This window comes from Mustelus asterias, unplaced genomic scaffold, assembly GCF_964213995.1.
Source record: "Mustelus asterias unplaced genomic scaffold, sMusAst1.hap1.1 HAP1_SCAFFOLD_3498, whole genome shotgun sequence".
In the NCBI taxonomy this organism is placed as follows: domain Eukaryota; kingdom Metazoa; phylum Chordata; class Chondrichthyes; order Carcharhiniformes; family Triakidae; genus Mustelus; species Mustelus asterias.
This window is the reverse complement of record NW_027593443.1, coordinates 17,501-32,317: the sequence shown is the minus strand read 5'-3', so window position 1 is coordinate 32,317 and position 14,817 is coordinate 17,501. Positions and strand designations below refer to the sequence as shown.

The window sequence follows — 14,817 nt, the reverse complement described above, 5'->3', positions numbered from 1 at the left end:
CATCGGCGAACATCCTCTCTTCTGACCTTATGATGGAGGGAAGGTCATTGATGAAGCAGCTGAGGACGGTTGGGGCGTTGGGCACTAACCCTGAGGGACTAAATCAGACAGGATCCTAATTTAGTAGGCCTCGTAATCAAGAGTTTGATTCTTGACATTCCAGGGCACTGAGTATAAAAATTGGTAAGTCATGTTACAGCTTTATAGAACCTTAGTTAGGCTGCACTTGGAATATAGTGTTCAATTCTGGTCGCCACACTACCAGAAGGATGTGGAGGCTTTGGAGAGGGGACAGAAAAGATTGACCAGGATGTTGCCTGGTATGGAGGGCATTAGCTATGAGGAGAGGTTGGAGAAACTTGGTTTGTTCTCACTGGAACGACGGAGGTTGAGGGGAGACCTGATAGAAGTCTACAAGATTATGAGGGGCATGGACAGAGTGGATAGTCAGAAGCTTTTCCCCAGGGTGGAAGAGTCCATTACTAGGGGGCACAGGTTTAAGGTGCGAGGGGCAAGGTTTAAAGGAGATTTACGAGGCAAGTTATTTTACACAGAGGGTGGTGGGTGCCTGGAACTCGCTGCCGGGGGAGGGAGTGGAAGCGGATACGGTAGTGAGTTTTAAGGGGCGTCTGGACAAATACATGAATAGGATGGGAATGGAGGGATACGGTCCCCGGAAGGGGAGGGGGTTTTAGTTCAGTCGGGGCAGCATGGTCGGTGCAGGCTTGGAGGGGCCGAAGGGCCTGTTCCTGTGCTGGAATTTTCTTTGTTCTTTGTTCTTCATCAGTCGCCAACTGTCCCCGAGGAAACCAGGAGCCTGAAGGCCCATTTGTAGGTGAGTTTTACAGCACTGAGGCCCTTCGGTCCATCTTAATATTGCCCAAGGGGACAGGGTGGGCCATGCCACTCAAATCCTTTGGCTTAATTCAGGCCCAACACAAGATAGTCAACTTCCAAAACTCTCACAATGATTCCCACCACAGATTGACGATAGGGCTGGGGTTGATTGGCTGTGGTGTTGCCACGGGCAACGAAGAGGGGCCCCGCCCCCCTCCCCTCCCCTCCAACCTCGCCCTCGGTGATTGGCTGCCTCGAAGCGAACGGTGCGTCTCTCCACTTGCCCGGGAGGGGCAAGATCCTCCTCAACCCCGCCCCCACTCGCGAAAAACAAGAACATTTGCCGGTGGACGTGATTCCGCGACTGGGGGCAGCGGCAGCTGATCAACCCTCCTAGCTCCGCCAACAAACCAGCTTGAGGCAGTCGACCGAGCTTCAGTGCGGCTCACTTATGCGCACTCGAGGTGTCCTGCATTCATAAATGGGAAGTACGTAGTCTGTAAACGTAAAGGAGACTATTCAAGCCACGCTCCCTTTTCAGAAAAATTATTACCGGGGGCGGTGGGAGGTGGGGGGGGGGGGGGGGGGGGTGCGTAAGAAACAGGAACGGGAGGCAGCTATTCAGCCTCTCGAGCCTGCTCGGCCGCTCAGTAAGCTCGCGTTTTGAACTCCACATTTGCATCGACCCCCCGATGACATTTAGCTCCCCCCTCCTCACATCGCTCTTGCCTCACAAGAGTCGACCCATCTCCCCCCTTGACAGTGGCCCCTCCATGACCAATCAGGGCCGGGTTGCCGGGCGATCGAGCGCCCTCTCTCTCTCTCTTTGCGTTTGCGATTTGACTTTCATGTACCTGATGAGTGCGAGGTAGGAAACTTCGATGGGACGTATATTTTTTCCAAGAAAGGGCTTGGAAGGGATTAACTTTCAAATCTGGTCTGGGGGTAAGGTCATGACGTTGACCCTGTGTTGTCACCCGTCTCTCGTCCGCCCCGCGTCCGCCCCCCTCCCCCCAACATCCTGTGAAAATATTGGCCGATCTTGACCTCCGACCTTTCGAAACAGAACATCTTACAGTATATCTGAAGTTATTGCCAAATAACGCCACTTAGCATCATGAGCAGATTACAGTATTTGAGTTGGTGTGGATGCCACAAGGGGTTTTGACCTTGGCGGGGGAGCGGAGGGGGGTCATAGGTCAAGTGGGGAGAGGTGGCACAGTGGGTTGGCGCTGCTGCCTCACAGCGCCAGGGACCCGGGTTCGATTCCCGGCTTGGGTCACTGTCTGTGCGGAGTCTGCACGTTCTCCCCATGTCTGCGTGGGTTTCCTCCGGGTGCTCCGGTTTCCTCCCACAGTCCGAAAGACGTGCGGGTGAGGGTGGATTGGCCGGGCTAAGTTGCCCCCTTTAGCGTCAAGGGGGCTAGCTAGGGTAAAATGCGTGGGGTTATGGGGATAGGGCCTGGGTGGTAACTCCCAGGATGCATTGAAGGGATTCTATGATGCTCAAGGGGGGAGGGAGGGAGGGAGACAGACAGAGAGAGAGACAGACGGAGAGAGACAGAGAGAGAGAGGGAGAGAGAGAAGGATGGAGATGCTTAGGGAGGGGATTCCAGAGCTTAGAGTCCCCCAGGTTACAGAGATAGGGAGGGGGTGTAGGGGCTGGAGGGGGTTACTGAGATAGGGAGGGGTGTAGGGGGCTGGAGGAGGTTACAGAGATAGTGAGGGGGTGTTGGGGGCTGGAGGAGGTTACAGAGATAGGGAGGGGGTGTAGGGGGATGGAGGAGGTTACAGAGATAGGGAGAGGGTGTAGGAGGCTGGAGGAGGTTACAGAGATAGGGAGGGGGTGTAGGGAGCTGGGAGGAGGTTACAGAGATAGGGAGGGGTGTAGGGAGCTGGGGGAGGTTACAGAGATAGGGAGGGGTGTAGGGGGCTGGAGGACGTTACAGAGATAGTGAGGGGTGTAGGGGGCTGGAGGAGGTTACAGAGATAGGGAGGGCTGTAGGGGGCTGGAGGAGGTTACAGAGATAGGGAGGGGGTGTAGGGGGCTGGAGGAGGTTACAGAGACAGGGAGGGGTGTAGGGGGCTGGAGGAGGTTACAGAGATAGGGAGGGTTGTAGGGGGCTGGAGGAGGTTACAGAGATAGGGAGGGGGTGTAGGGGGCTGGAGGAGGTTACAGAGATAGGGAGGGGTGTAGGGGGCTGGAGGAGGTTACAGAGATAGGGAGGGTTGTAGGGGGCTGGAGGAGGTTACAGAGATAGGGAGGGGGTGTAGGGGGCTGGAGGAGGTTACAGAGATAGGGAGGGTGTAGGGGGCTGGAGGAGGTTACAGAGATAGGGAGGAGTGTAGGGAGCTGGAGGAGGTTACAGAGATGGGGAGGGGGTGTAGGGAGCTGGGGGAGGTTACAGTGATAGGGAGGGGGTGTAGGGGGCTGGAGGAGGTTACAGAGATAGGGAGGGCTGTAGGGGGCTGGAGGAGGTTCCAGAGATCGGGAGGGGGTGTAGGGGCTGGAGGAGGTTACAGAGATAGGGAGGGGTGTTGGGGGCTGGAAAAGGTTACAGAGATAGGGAGGGGGTGTAGGGAGCTGGAGGAGGTTACAGAGATAGGGAGGGGTGTAGGGGCTGGAGGAGGTTACAGAGATAGGGAGGGTGTAGGGGCTGGAGGAGGTTACAGAGATAGGGAGGGGGTGTAGGGGCTGGAGGAGGTTACAGAGATAGGGAGGGGGTGTAGGGGCTGGAGGAGGTTACAGAGATAGGGAGGGGTGTTGGGGGCTGGAAAAGGTTACAGAGATAGGGAGGGGGTGTAGGGAGCTGGAGGAGGTTACAGAGATAGGGAGGGGTGTAGGGGCTGGAGGAGGTTACAGAGATAGGGAGGGTGTAGGGGCTGGAGGAGGTTACAGAGATAGGGAGGGGGTGTAGGGGCTGGAGGAGGTTACAGAGATAGGGAGGGGTGTAGGGGGCTGGAGGAGGTTACAGAGATAGGGAGGGGTGTTGGGGCTGGAGGAGGTTACAGAGATAGGGAGGGGGTGTAGGGAGCTGGAGGAGGTTACAGAGATAGGGAGGGGTGTAGGGGCTGGAGGAGGTTACAGAGATAGGGAGGGGGTGTAGGGGCTGGAGGAGGTTACAGAGATAGGGAGGGGGTGTAGGGGCTGGAGGAGGTTACAGAGATAGGGAGGGGTGTAGGGGGCTGGAGGAGATTACAGAGATAGGGAGGGGGTGTAGGGGCTGGAGGTGGTTACAGAGATAGGGAGGGGGTGTAGGGGGCTGGAGGAGGTTACAGAGATAAGGAGGGTTGTAGGGGCTGGAGGAGGTTACAGAGATGGGGAGGTGGGGGATTGGAAAGAATCGGGGCGAATGGAGGAGTGGAGGCCAGCGTGGACAAGGGGGGCAGTTGAGGAAGATCGAGTGAGGGGACCCAGAACAGGCCGAGCCCGAAACCAAGGGTTCGGGGCTGGGAGACCTCTCCCGGTCATGTGGAACCCCGCAAATAAACGCGAAGGTCGGGGCGAGATGGGGTTCTGGGTCTCCGCCAGTCTCGCCAATCCCCGGTTGACAAGGCCCGGCTGAGATGGGCCATGTTCCGGGAACGGACACAACTCATCCTCCGGGTGTCACATTCTCCCCTTCCCCCCGACCACTCACCGATTATCCGATGAATCTACAACCCCAAAAAAGCCCCCTCCCTCCCACCTCCTCTCCCCACTTCCCCTTCGTATCCCCCCCCCCCCCCGCCCCGAAGTGACCCTTGGGACATCCACGTAACTACAGTCTTTCAAATTTTGTTTACAGCCGCGCCACGCCGCGCCACGCCCAGTGACCCCGGGGGTCCGGAGGTCACGGCCGGTGGCAGGGGGGGTCAAAACCGGTTTTTTTGCCTTAGCCTGCCGTGAGGGGAGCCTCCGAGGTGGCGGGTGAGGGGTGTGGGGGGAGAGTGGAGAGGCTTCGCCCCACTCCCCCTCCCCCCCCCCCACTCCTACACCCCCTCCCCCCACACACCCCTACGCTCCCCCTTCCCCAGGGAGACTGAGCAAAGCCCCCTCAGGAAAGATAAGGTGAGGATGAACTTTGAACCAATGCCCCAGCTATGGTAGACCGTATCCTGATCAGGGGCCGGGTGGCGGTGGGGGGCGCAGGGAGAGATGGGGGTGTCTCGGTATGGACTCCCCGTGTCTGGAAACCCCCCGACGGGCATCTGGAAGATTAATTATGCAAGCGAATCGCGCCAAAATGTCACAAGGTGCGCTTGGGCACCCTTGGGTGCAGGGGGGGAAGGGGGACGGGAGGGGGCCGTGAATTAACCGTTTATAGAATCGCATGACGTCAGCGATCACATGAGCCCCGCCTCCCCCTCACCCCGCCTCCCCCCTCACCCCCCCCCCACTCCCTTCCCCCGCCCCCTCACCCGTGATAAGGCAACGGGGCCCATTACGTTGCCAATGGCGCCCGTTACAAGTCAGCAATCCCACCTCCGGGCGAGCGGAGACCCGTTACAAGCCAGCAGGACCCGTCACCGCAAGCGGCGCCCATCGCGAGACAGCAGGATCCATTGCGAGCCGACGGAACCCATTACAGGCCAGCGGGACCCCCACTGGTCGCCAGCAGAAGCGATTGCGAGGCCAACGCCACCCGCCCACAAGCTGACACAACCCACGAACAAGTACGAACAGGGACAATTACGAGACAACATGACATGATACAAGCTGGCAGGATCCATTACAAACCAACAGGTCCCATTACAATTCAACAGAATCCATTGTGAGTCAACAGAGCCTGTTACAGCACCCATTATGAGCCGCCAGAATTCATTAGAAACCAGCAGAAACCGTTACAGGAGAGCAGGCCCCATTACGAGCCAAATGAACCAATTAGCAGCTGGCTGAACTCATTATGAGCCAACAGAACCAATTGCAAGCCAGCAGAGCCCACCACGAATGAGCAGACCCCATTACGAGTCAGCAGAATCCCCTACAAGCCAGCTGAACCCATTAGCAGCTAGCAGAACATATTACGAGCCAGCAGATCCATTGCAAGCCAGCAGGCCCCATTATAAGCCAACCAAACCCAGTGCAAGCCAGCAGAGCCAAGCACGAGTGAGCAGAACCCATTAAAAGCCAGTAGGACCCGTTACGAGCCAACGGAACCCATTAACACTCAACAGCAGAGCCCATTACAAGCCAGCGGACAACCGTTACGAGTTGGCAGAACCCATTACTAGTGGGCAGAAACACATTACCAGCCAGGAGAAGCCCCGTTACGGGCAGAGAGAAACCATTACGAACCAGCAGAAATCCATTACGAGACAGCGTAACCCATTACAGGCCGGCAGAAAACCGTTACGAGCGGGCAGGAACCCCCCCGCAATCACGAGCCAACAGAACCCATCACGTCGGGGAGGCCAGAACCCGTGACGAGCCGGCAGCAAGCTGTCACAAGCGCGCCGGATCCCGTTACGAGCCGGAGGAAAACCCATGACAAGCCGGCAGGACGCCGTGGCGAGACAGCAGAACCCTGACCGAGCCGGCGGGAGACAAGAGAAAGAACCGTTACGCCTCGCTCGTCCCAAGGGCGGGGTGGGTGAGGGAGGTCGGGGGGGAAGGTGAGAATCTCTCGCCCCTCCAGCTCAGCATTGGCGGGGGGGGGGCGGGGGGGGGGGGGGAATGAGGGCTCAGAGGGCGGGGAGCGGATGAACTGTTCGTAACGTGGTTCCCCCGACCCAATCCCATTCACCATCCATTCCCCGCCGCCGGAGCGCTCACTGCCGCTGGTGCGTGAGGGGACCCTCGGGAAGTTGGCGGAAGAGGCCCCGGAGGGTGTCCAACTCCTGGGTCAACTGTTCCACCTTGTTGCGCAAGCGTTCATTCTCCGACAAGTACTGCATGGCCTTCTGCTGCGTCTCCATGTTGCGTCGCTTGGCCTTGTCTCGGCTCTTGCGCACGGCGATGTTGTTCCGTTCCCGGCGCAGACGGTACTCCATGCTGTCCTTGTTGACGTGTTTCTTCGACTTCGAGCCATGCGGGGGCCGTTCGGGTAACAGGTTCCCCGAGGAAGGTCCGCCCCCCGAGGAGGGGAGAGGTCCCTTTAAGAGACAGAGAGAGAGAGAGTTTAAAATAAAGCTCCCCTCAGCTCTGACCCTCCCACAGTGCGGCGCTCCCTCAGCACTGACCCTCCCACAGTGCGGCGCTCCCTCAGCACTGACCCTCCCACAGTGCGGCGCTCCCTCAGCACCGACCCTCCCACAGTGCGGCGCTCCCTCAGCACTGACCCTCCCCACAGTGCGGCGCTCCCTCAGCACTGACCCTCCCACAGTGCGGCGCTCCCTCAGCACCGACCCTCCCACAGTGCGGCGCTCCCTCAGCACTGACCCTCCCACAGTGCGGCGCTCCCGCAGCACTGACCCTCCCACAGTGCGGCGCTCCCTCAGCACTGACCCTCCCACAGTGCGGCGCTCTCTCAGCACTGACCCTCCCACAGTGCGGCGCTCTCTCAGCACTGACCCTCCCACAGTGCGGCGCTCCCTCAGCACTGACCCTCCCACAGTGCGGCGCTCTCTCAGCACTGACCCTCCCACAGTGCGGCGCTCCCTCAGCACTGACCCTCCCACAGTGCGGCGCTCCCTCAGCACTGACCCTCCCACAGTGCGGCGCTCCCTCAGCACTGACCCTCCCACAGTGCGGCGCTCCCTCAGCACTGACCCTCCCACAGTGCGGCGCTCCCTCAGCACTGACCCTCCCACAGTGCGGCGCTCCCTCAGCACTGACCCTCCCACAGTGTGGCACTCCCTCAGCACTGACCCTCCCACAGTGCGGCGCTCCCTCAGCACTGACCCTCCCACAGTGCGGCGCTCCCTCAGCACTGACCCTCCCACAGTGCGGCGCTCCCTCAGCACTGACCCTCCCACAGTGCAGCGCTCTCTCAACATTGACCCTCCCACAGTGCGGCGCTCCCTCAGCACTGACCCTCCCACAGTGCGGCGCTCCCTCAGCACTGACCCTCCCACAGTGCGGCACTCCCTCAGCACTGACCCTCCCACAGTGCGGCGTTCCCTCAGCACTGACCCTCCCACAGTGCGGCGCTCCCTCAGCACTGACCCTCCCACAGTGCGGCGCTCCCTCAGCACCGACCCTCCCACAGTGCGGCGCTCCCTCAGCACTGACCCTCCCACAGTGCAGCACTCCCTCAGCACTGACCCTCCCACAGTGCGGCACTCCCTCAGCACCGACCCTCCCACAGTGCGGCGCTCCCTCAGCACTGACCCTCCCACAGTGCGGCGCTCCCTCAGCACTGACCCTCCCACAGTGCGGCGCTCCCTCAGCACTGACCCTCCCACAGTGCAGCGCTCTCTCAGCATTGACCCTCCCACAGTGCGGCGCTCCCTCAGCACCGACCCTCCCACAGTGCGGCGCTCCCTCAACATTGACCCTCCCACAGTGCGGCGCTCCCTCAGCACTGACCCTCCCCACAGTGCGGTGCTCCCTCAGCATTGACCCTCCCACAGTGCGGCGCTCCCTCAGCACCGACCCTCCCACAGTGCGGCGCTCCCTCAGCACCGACCCTCCCACAGTGCGGCGCTCCCTCAGCACCGACCCTCCCACAGTGCGGCGCTCCCTCAGCACTGACCCTCCCACAGTGCGGCGCTCCCTCAGCACCGACCCTCCCACAGTGCGGCGCTCCCTCAGCACTGACCCTCCCACAGTGCGGCGCTCCCTCAGCACTGACCCTCCCACAGTGCGGCGCTCCCTCAGCGCTGACCTCCCACAGTGCGGCGCTCCCTCAGCACTGACCCTCCCACAGTGCGGCGCTCCCTCAGCACTGACCCTCCCACAGTGCGGCGCTCCCTCAGCACTGACCCTCCCCACAGTGCGGCGCTCCCTCAGCGCTGACCCTCCCACAGTGCAGCGCTCCCTCATTCATAAGATGCACATTCAGCAAGTGGCCATTCGGCCCTCACGGAGAGATACCCCTATGCAGTGTGACCTAAGTTCACCTTCCAATCAATCCACCCCTCCACGCCCTATCCCGTTATCCCGTGTTTGTACCTTGTTTAGAATTAATTTCTCTCTCAAATATCCTCATTGTACTAGTTTGCAAACCTTTTGAGGTCAGAGGATACAGCAGGGTACAGATCGGTTGGAGACTTGGGCGGAGAGATGGCAGATGGAGTTTAATCTGGACAAATGTGAGGTAATGCATTTTGGAAGGTCTAATACAGATAGGAAATATACAGTAAATGGCAGAACCCTGAAGAGTATTGATAGGCAGAGGGATCTGGGTGTACAGGTACACAGGTCACTGAAAGTGGCAACGCAGGTGGAGAAGGTAGTCAAGAAGGCATACGGCATGCTTGCCTTCATCGGCCGGGGCATTGAGTTTAAAAATTGGCAAGTCATGTTGCAGCTTTATAGAACCTTAGTTAGATCGCACTTGGAATATAGTGTTCAATTCTGGTCGCCACACTACCAGAAGGATGTGGAAGCTTTGGAGAGGGGACAGAAAAGATTGACCAGGATGTTGCCTGGTATGGAGGGCATTAGCTATGAGGAGAGGTTGGAGAAACTCGGTTTGTTCTCACTGGAGCGACGGAGGTTGAGGGGAGACCTGATAGAAGTCTACAAGATTATGAGGGGCATGGACAGAGTGGATAGTCAGAAGCTTTTTCCCCAGGGTGGAAGAGTCAATTACTCGGGGGCACAGGTTTAAGGTGCGAGGGGCAAGGTTTAAAGGAAATGTACGAGGCAAGTTTTTTACACAGAGGGTGGTGGGTGCCTGGAACTCGCTGCCGGGGGAGGGAGTGGAAGCGGATACGATAGTGAGTTTTAAGGGGCGTCTGGACAAATACATGAATAGGATGGGAATAGAGGGATACGGTCCCCGGAAGGGTAGGAGGTTTTAGTTCAGTCGGGGCAGCATGGTCGGTGCAGGCTTGGAGGGCCGAAGGGCCTGTTCCTGTGCTGGAATTTTCTTTGTTCTTTGTACAGAATTCACCATCATCGCCTCATCTCCATCCAAAATGGCCGCCCCCGTATCCTGAGACTTGGTGATTCCCTCCCAGTCGAGGAAGTCACTCCGTGTCCTCCCTCCAAGAACCCTAAACAATTCCCAATGAGATCCCCCTCTCGTTCTGCTAAACTCCCAATGGTTACTGGGCCCCAACCTGCTCGAGCCTTCCCCGTAAGACAACAGAGAAGATCAGAACAGGAGGAGGCCATTCGGCCCTTCGAACCTGCTCCCCCATTCATCACCCTCACGGCTGATCATCCAACTCAATAGCCTAATCCTGCTTTCCCCCCATAACCTTTGACCCCGTTCGCCCCCCAGTGCCCTATCCAGCCGCCTCTTCAATACATTCAATGTTTTGGCATCAACTACTTCCTGTGGGAATGAATTCCACAGACTCACCGCTCTCTGGGTGAAGAAATGTCTCCTCATCTCCGTCCTAAATGGTCTACCTCCAATCCTCAGACTGTGAGCCCCTGGTTCTGGACTCCCCCCACCATCGGGAACATCCTCCCTGCATCTACCCTGTCTCGTCCCGTTACCAAACCCCGCCCCCAATCCCCAAACCCCGCCCCCAAACCCCGCCCCCAATCCCCAAACCCCGCCCCCAATCCCCTGGTTCTGGACTCCCCCCACCATCGGGAACATCCTCCCTGCATCTACCCTGTCTGGTCCCGTTACCAAACCCCGCCCCCAATCCCCAAACCCCGCCCCCAATCCCCAAACCCCGCCCCCAATCCCCAAACCCCACCCCCAATCCCCAAACCCCACCCCCAATCCCCAAACCCCGCCCCCAATCCCCAAACCCCGCCCCCAATCCCCTGGTTCTGGACACTCCCACCATCGGGAACATCCTCCCTGCATCTACCCTGTCTCGTCCCGTTACCAAACCCCGCCCCCAATCCCAAACCCCGCCCCCAATCCCCAAACCCCGCCCCCAATCCCCAAACCCCGCCCCCAATCCCCAAACCCCGCCCCCAATCCCCAAACCCGCCCCCAATCCCCAAACCCCACCCCCAATCCCCAAACCCCGCCCCAATACCCAAACCCCGCCCCCAATCCCCAAACCCCGCCCCCAATCCCCTGGTTCTGGACTCCCCCCACCATCGGGAACATCCTCCCTGCATCTACCCTGTCCAGTCCCGTTACCAAACCCCGCCCCCAATCCCCAAACCCCGCCCCCAATCCCCAAACCCCGCCCCCAATCCCCAAACCCCGCCCCCAATCCCCAAACCCGCCCCCAATCCCCAAACCCCACCCCCAATCCCCAAACCCCGCCCCAATACCCAAACCCCGCCCCCAATCCCCAAACCCCGCCCCCAATCCCCTGGTTCTGGACTCCCCCCACCATCGGGAACATCCTCCCTGCATCTACCCTGTCCAGTCCCGTTACCAAACCCCGCCCCCAATCCCCAAACCCCGCCCCCAATCCCCAAACCCCGCCCCCAATCCCCAAACCCCGCCCCCAATCCCCAAACCCCGCCCCCAATCCCCAAACCCCGCCCCCAATCCCCAAACCCCGCCCCCAATCCCCAAACCCCGCCCCCAATCCCCAAACCCCGCCCCCAATCCCCAAACCCCGCCCCCAATCCCCAAACCCCGCCCCCAATCCCCTGGTTCTGGACACTCCCACCATCGGGAACATCCTCCCTGCATCTACCCTGTCTCGTCCCGTTACCAAACCCCGCCCCCAATCCCCAAACCCCGCCCCCAATCCCCAAACCCCGCCCCCAATCCCCAAACCCCGCCCCCAATCCCCAAACCCGCCCCCAATCCCCAAACCCCACCCCCAATCCCCAAACCCCGCCCCAATACCCAAACCCCGCCCCCAATCCCCAAACCCCGCCCCCAATCCCCTGGTTCTGGACTCCCCCCACCATCGGGAACATCCTCCCTGCATCTACCCTGTCTCGTCCCGTTACCAAACCCCGCCCCCAATCCCCAAACCCCGCCCCCAATCCCCAAACCCCGCCCCCAATCCCCAAACCCCGCCCCCAATCCCCAAACCCCGCCCCCAATCCCCAAACCCCGCCCCCAATCCCCAAACCCCGCCCCCAATCCCCAAACCCCGCCCCCAATCCCCTGGTTCTGGACTCCCCCCACCATCGGGAACATCCTCCCTGCATCTACCCTGTCTCGTCCCGTTACCAAACCCCGCCCCCAATCCCCAAACCCCGCCCCCAATCCCCAAACCCCGCCCCCAATCCCCAAACCCCATCCCCAAACCCCAAACCCCACCCCCAATCCCCAAACCCCGCCCCCAATCCCCAAACCCCACCCCCAATCCCCAAACCCCGCCCCCAATCCCCAAACCCCGCCCCCAATCCCCAAACCCCGCCCCCAATCCCCAAACCCCGCCCCCAATCCCCAAACCCCGCCCCCAATCCCCTGGTTCTGGACTCCCCCCACCATCGGGAACATCCTCCCTGCATCTACCCTGTCCAGTCCTGTTAGAATTTGATAAGTCTCTGTGAGATTCCCCCCTCATTCGTCTGAACTCCAGTGAAAACAATCCTAACCTGGTCAATCTCTCCTCGTACAATCAGTACGGATCGGCAACAACACCTCCTCCACGATCATCCTCAACACCGGTGCCCCACAAGGCTGTGTTCTCAGCCCCCTCACTATACTCCTTATACACCTCTGACTGTGCGGCCAAATTCCCCTCCAACTCGATTTCCAAGTTTGCTGACGACACCACCGTAGTGGGTCGGGTCTCAGACAGTGACGGGACAGAGAACAGGAATGAGATAGAGAATCTGGTGAACTGGTGCAGCAACAATAATCTCTCCCTCAATGTCAACAAAACAAAGGAGATTGTCATCGACTTCAGGAAGCGTGAAGGAGAACATGCTCCTGTCTACATCAACGGGGACGAAGTAGAAAGGGTCGAGAGCTTCAGGTTTTTAGGTCTCCAGATCACCAACAACCTGTCCTGGTCCCCCCCATGCCGACACTATAGTTAAGAAAGCCCCACCAACGCCTCTACTTTCTCAGAAGACTAAGGAAATTTGGGCATGTCAGCTACGACTCTCACCAACTTTTACAGATGCCCCATAGAAAGCATCCTTTCTGGTTGTATCACAGCTTGGTCTGGGGCTCCTGCTCTGCCCAAGACCGCAAGGAACTACAAAAGGGTCGTGAATGTAGCCCAATCCATCACTCAAACCAGCCTCCCATCCATTGATTCTGTCTACACTTCCCGCTGCCTCGGGGAAAAGCAGCCGGCATAATTAAGGACCCCACCACGCACCCCGGACATTCTCTCTTCCTGCTGCTGTCAGACTTTTGAATGGACCTACCTCGCACTAAGTTGATCTTTCTCTACACCCGAGCTATGACTGTAACTCTACATTCTGCACCCTCTCCTTTCCTTCTCTATGAACGGTATGCTTTGTCTGTATAGCGCGCAAGAAACAATACTTTTCACTGTATGTTAATACATGTGACAATAATAAATCAAATCAAATCAAATGACAGAAGACAGAGGGTGTTTGTAGAGGGTTGTTTTTCAAACTGGAGGCCTGTGACCAGCGGTGTGCCTCAGGGATCAGTGCTGGGCCCACTGTTATTTGTCATTTATATTAATGATTTGGATGAGAATATAGCAGGCATGGTTAGTAAGTTTGCAGATGACACCAAGATTGGTGGCATAGTGGACAGTGAAGAAGGTTATCTCCAATTGCAACGGGATCTTGATCAATTGGGCCAGTGGGCTGACGAATGGCAGATGGAGTTTAATTTAGACAAATGCGAGGTGATGCATGTTGGTCGATCGAACCAGGGCAGGACTTACTCAGTTAATGGTAGGGCGTTGGGGAGAGTTACAGAGCAAAGAGATCTAGGGGTACAGGTTCATAGCTCCTTGAAAGTGGAGTCACAGGTGGACAGAGTGGTGAAGAAGGCATTCGGCATGCTTGGTTTCATCGGTCAGAACATTGAATACAGGAGTTGGGACGTCTTGTTGAAGTTGTACAAGACATTGGTAAGGCCACACTTGGAATACTGTGTACAGTTCTGGTCACCCTATTATAGAAAGGATATTATTAAACTAGAAAGAGTGCAGAAAAGATTTACTAGGATGCTACCAGGACTTGATGGATTGAGTTATGAGGAGAGGCTGGATAGACTGGGACTTTTTTCTCTGGAGCGTAGGAGGCTGAGGGGTGATCTTATAGAGGTCTATAAAATAATGAGGGGCACAGATCAGCTAGATAGTCAATATCTTTTCCCAAAGGTAGGGGAGTCTAAAACTAGAGGGCACAGGTTTAAGGTGAGAGGGGAGAGGTACAAAAGGGTCCAGAGGGGCAATTCTTTCACACAGAGGGTGGTGAGTGTCTGGAACGAGCTGCCAGAGGCAGTAGTAGAGGCGGGTACAATTTTGTCTTTTTAAAAGCATTTAGATAGTTACATGGGTAAGATGGGTATAGAGGGATATGGGGCAAACGTGGGCAATTGGGATTAGCTTAGGAGTTTTTAAAAAAGGGGCGGCATGGACAAGTTGGGCCGAAGGGCCTGTTTCCATGACTCTCCCCAAAGCCCTGCCATTAACCCTGTTTCAATCAAGTCGCCTCTCACTCTCCGTTGAGCCCGATACGACAGACGAACCCCTCCCGCCCCCTCCCCTTGCCCCTCACCTCCCCCCCCGCCGCCAACCCCCTGCCCCAATTTGGCCAAGATGTCCGCCTCCCCCCTCCTCCCCCCACAAGGCCAATCCGGTCAAGGTTTCCCCCCCCACCCCCGACCGACCTTACCTTATAAAGACGGGCAGAGGACGCAGTTGGCATCAGTCCTGGGGCCAGGTGCATGCTGGTCTGGCCACAGTGGGCCACCTGGTAATGGAGGGGTTCGTAGTTCATTGGTCTCCCCGCTGGTGCAAGGCCCCCGCCGCGTCCCGGGGCTCCTCCTTTGACGGGGGCCGCCTGCAGGCCCGTTTCATAGGCCGAGCGCCCACGACAGCCTTGCGCTCAGACCCGTACAGGGAGGGC

At 58.4% G+C, this 14,817-nt stretch overlaps 1 protein-coding gene across 1 annotated transcript in view; it reads right to left on the bottom strand.

The window, feature by feature from the left end:
- Positions 1-6,587: 6,587 nt before the first annotated feature.
- The window catches only part of LOC144490610 (CCAAT/enhancer-binding protein epsilon-like), a 10,973-nt gene continuing 2,743 nt past the window's right edge, over positions 6,588-14,817 (bottom strand). The window contains exons 2-3 of the mRNA XM_078208320.1: positions 14,584-14,789; positions 6,588-6,911 (exon numbers count right to left, since the gene is read on the bottom strand). Coding sequence (XP_078064446.1) covers positions 6,588-6,911; positions 14,584-14,789 — 530 coding nt within the window. The remainder of the gene's footprint in view (positions 6,912-14,583; positions 14,790-14,817) is intronic.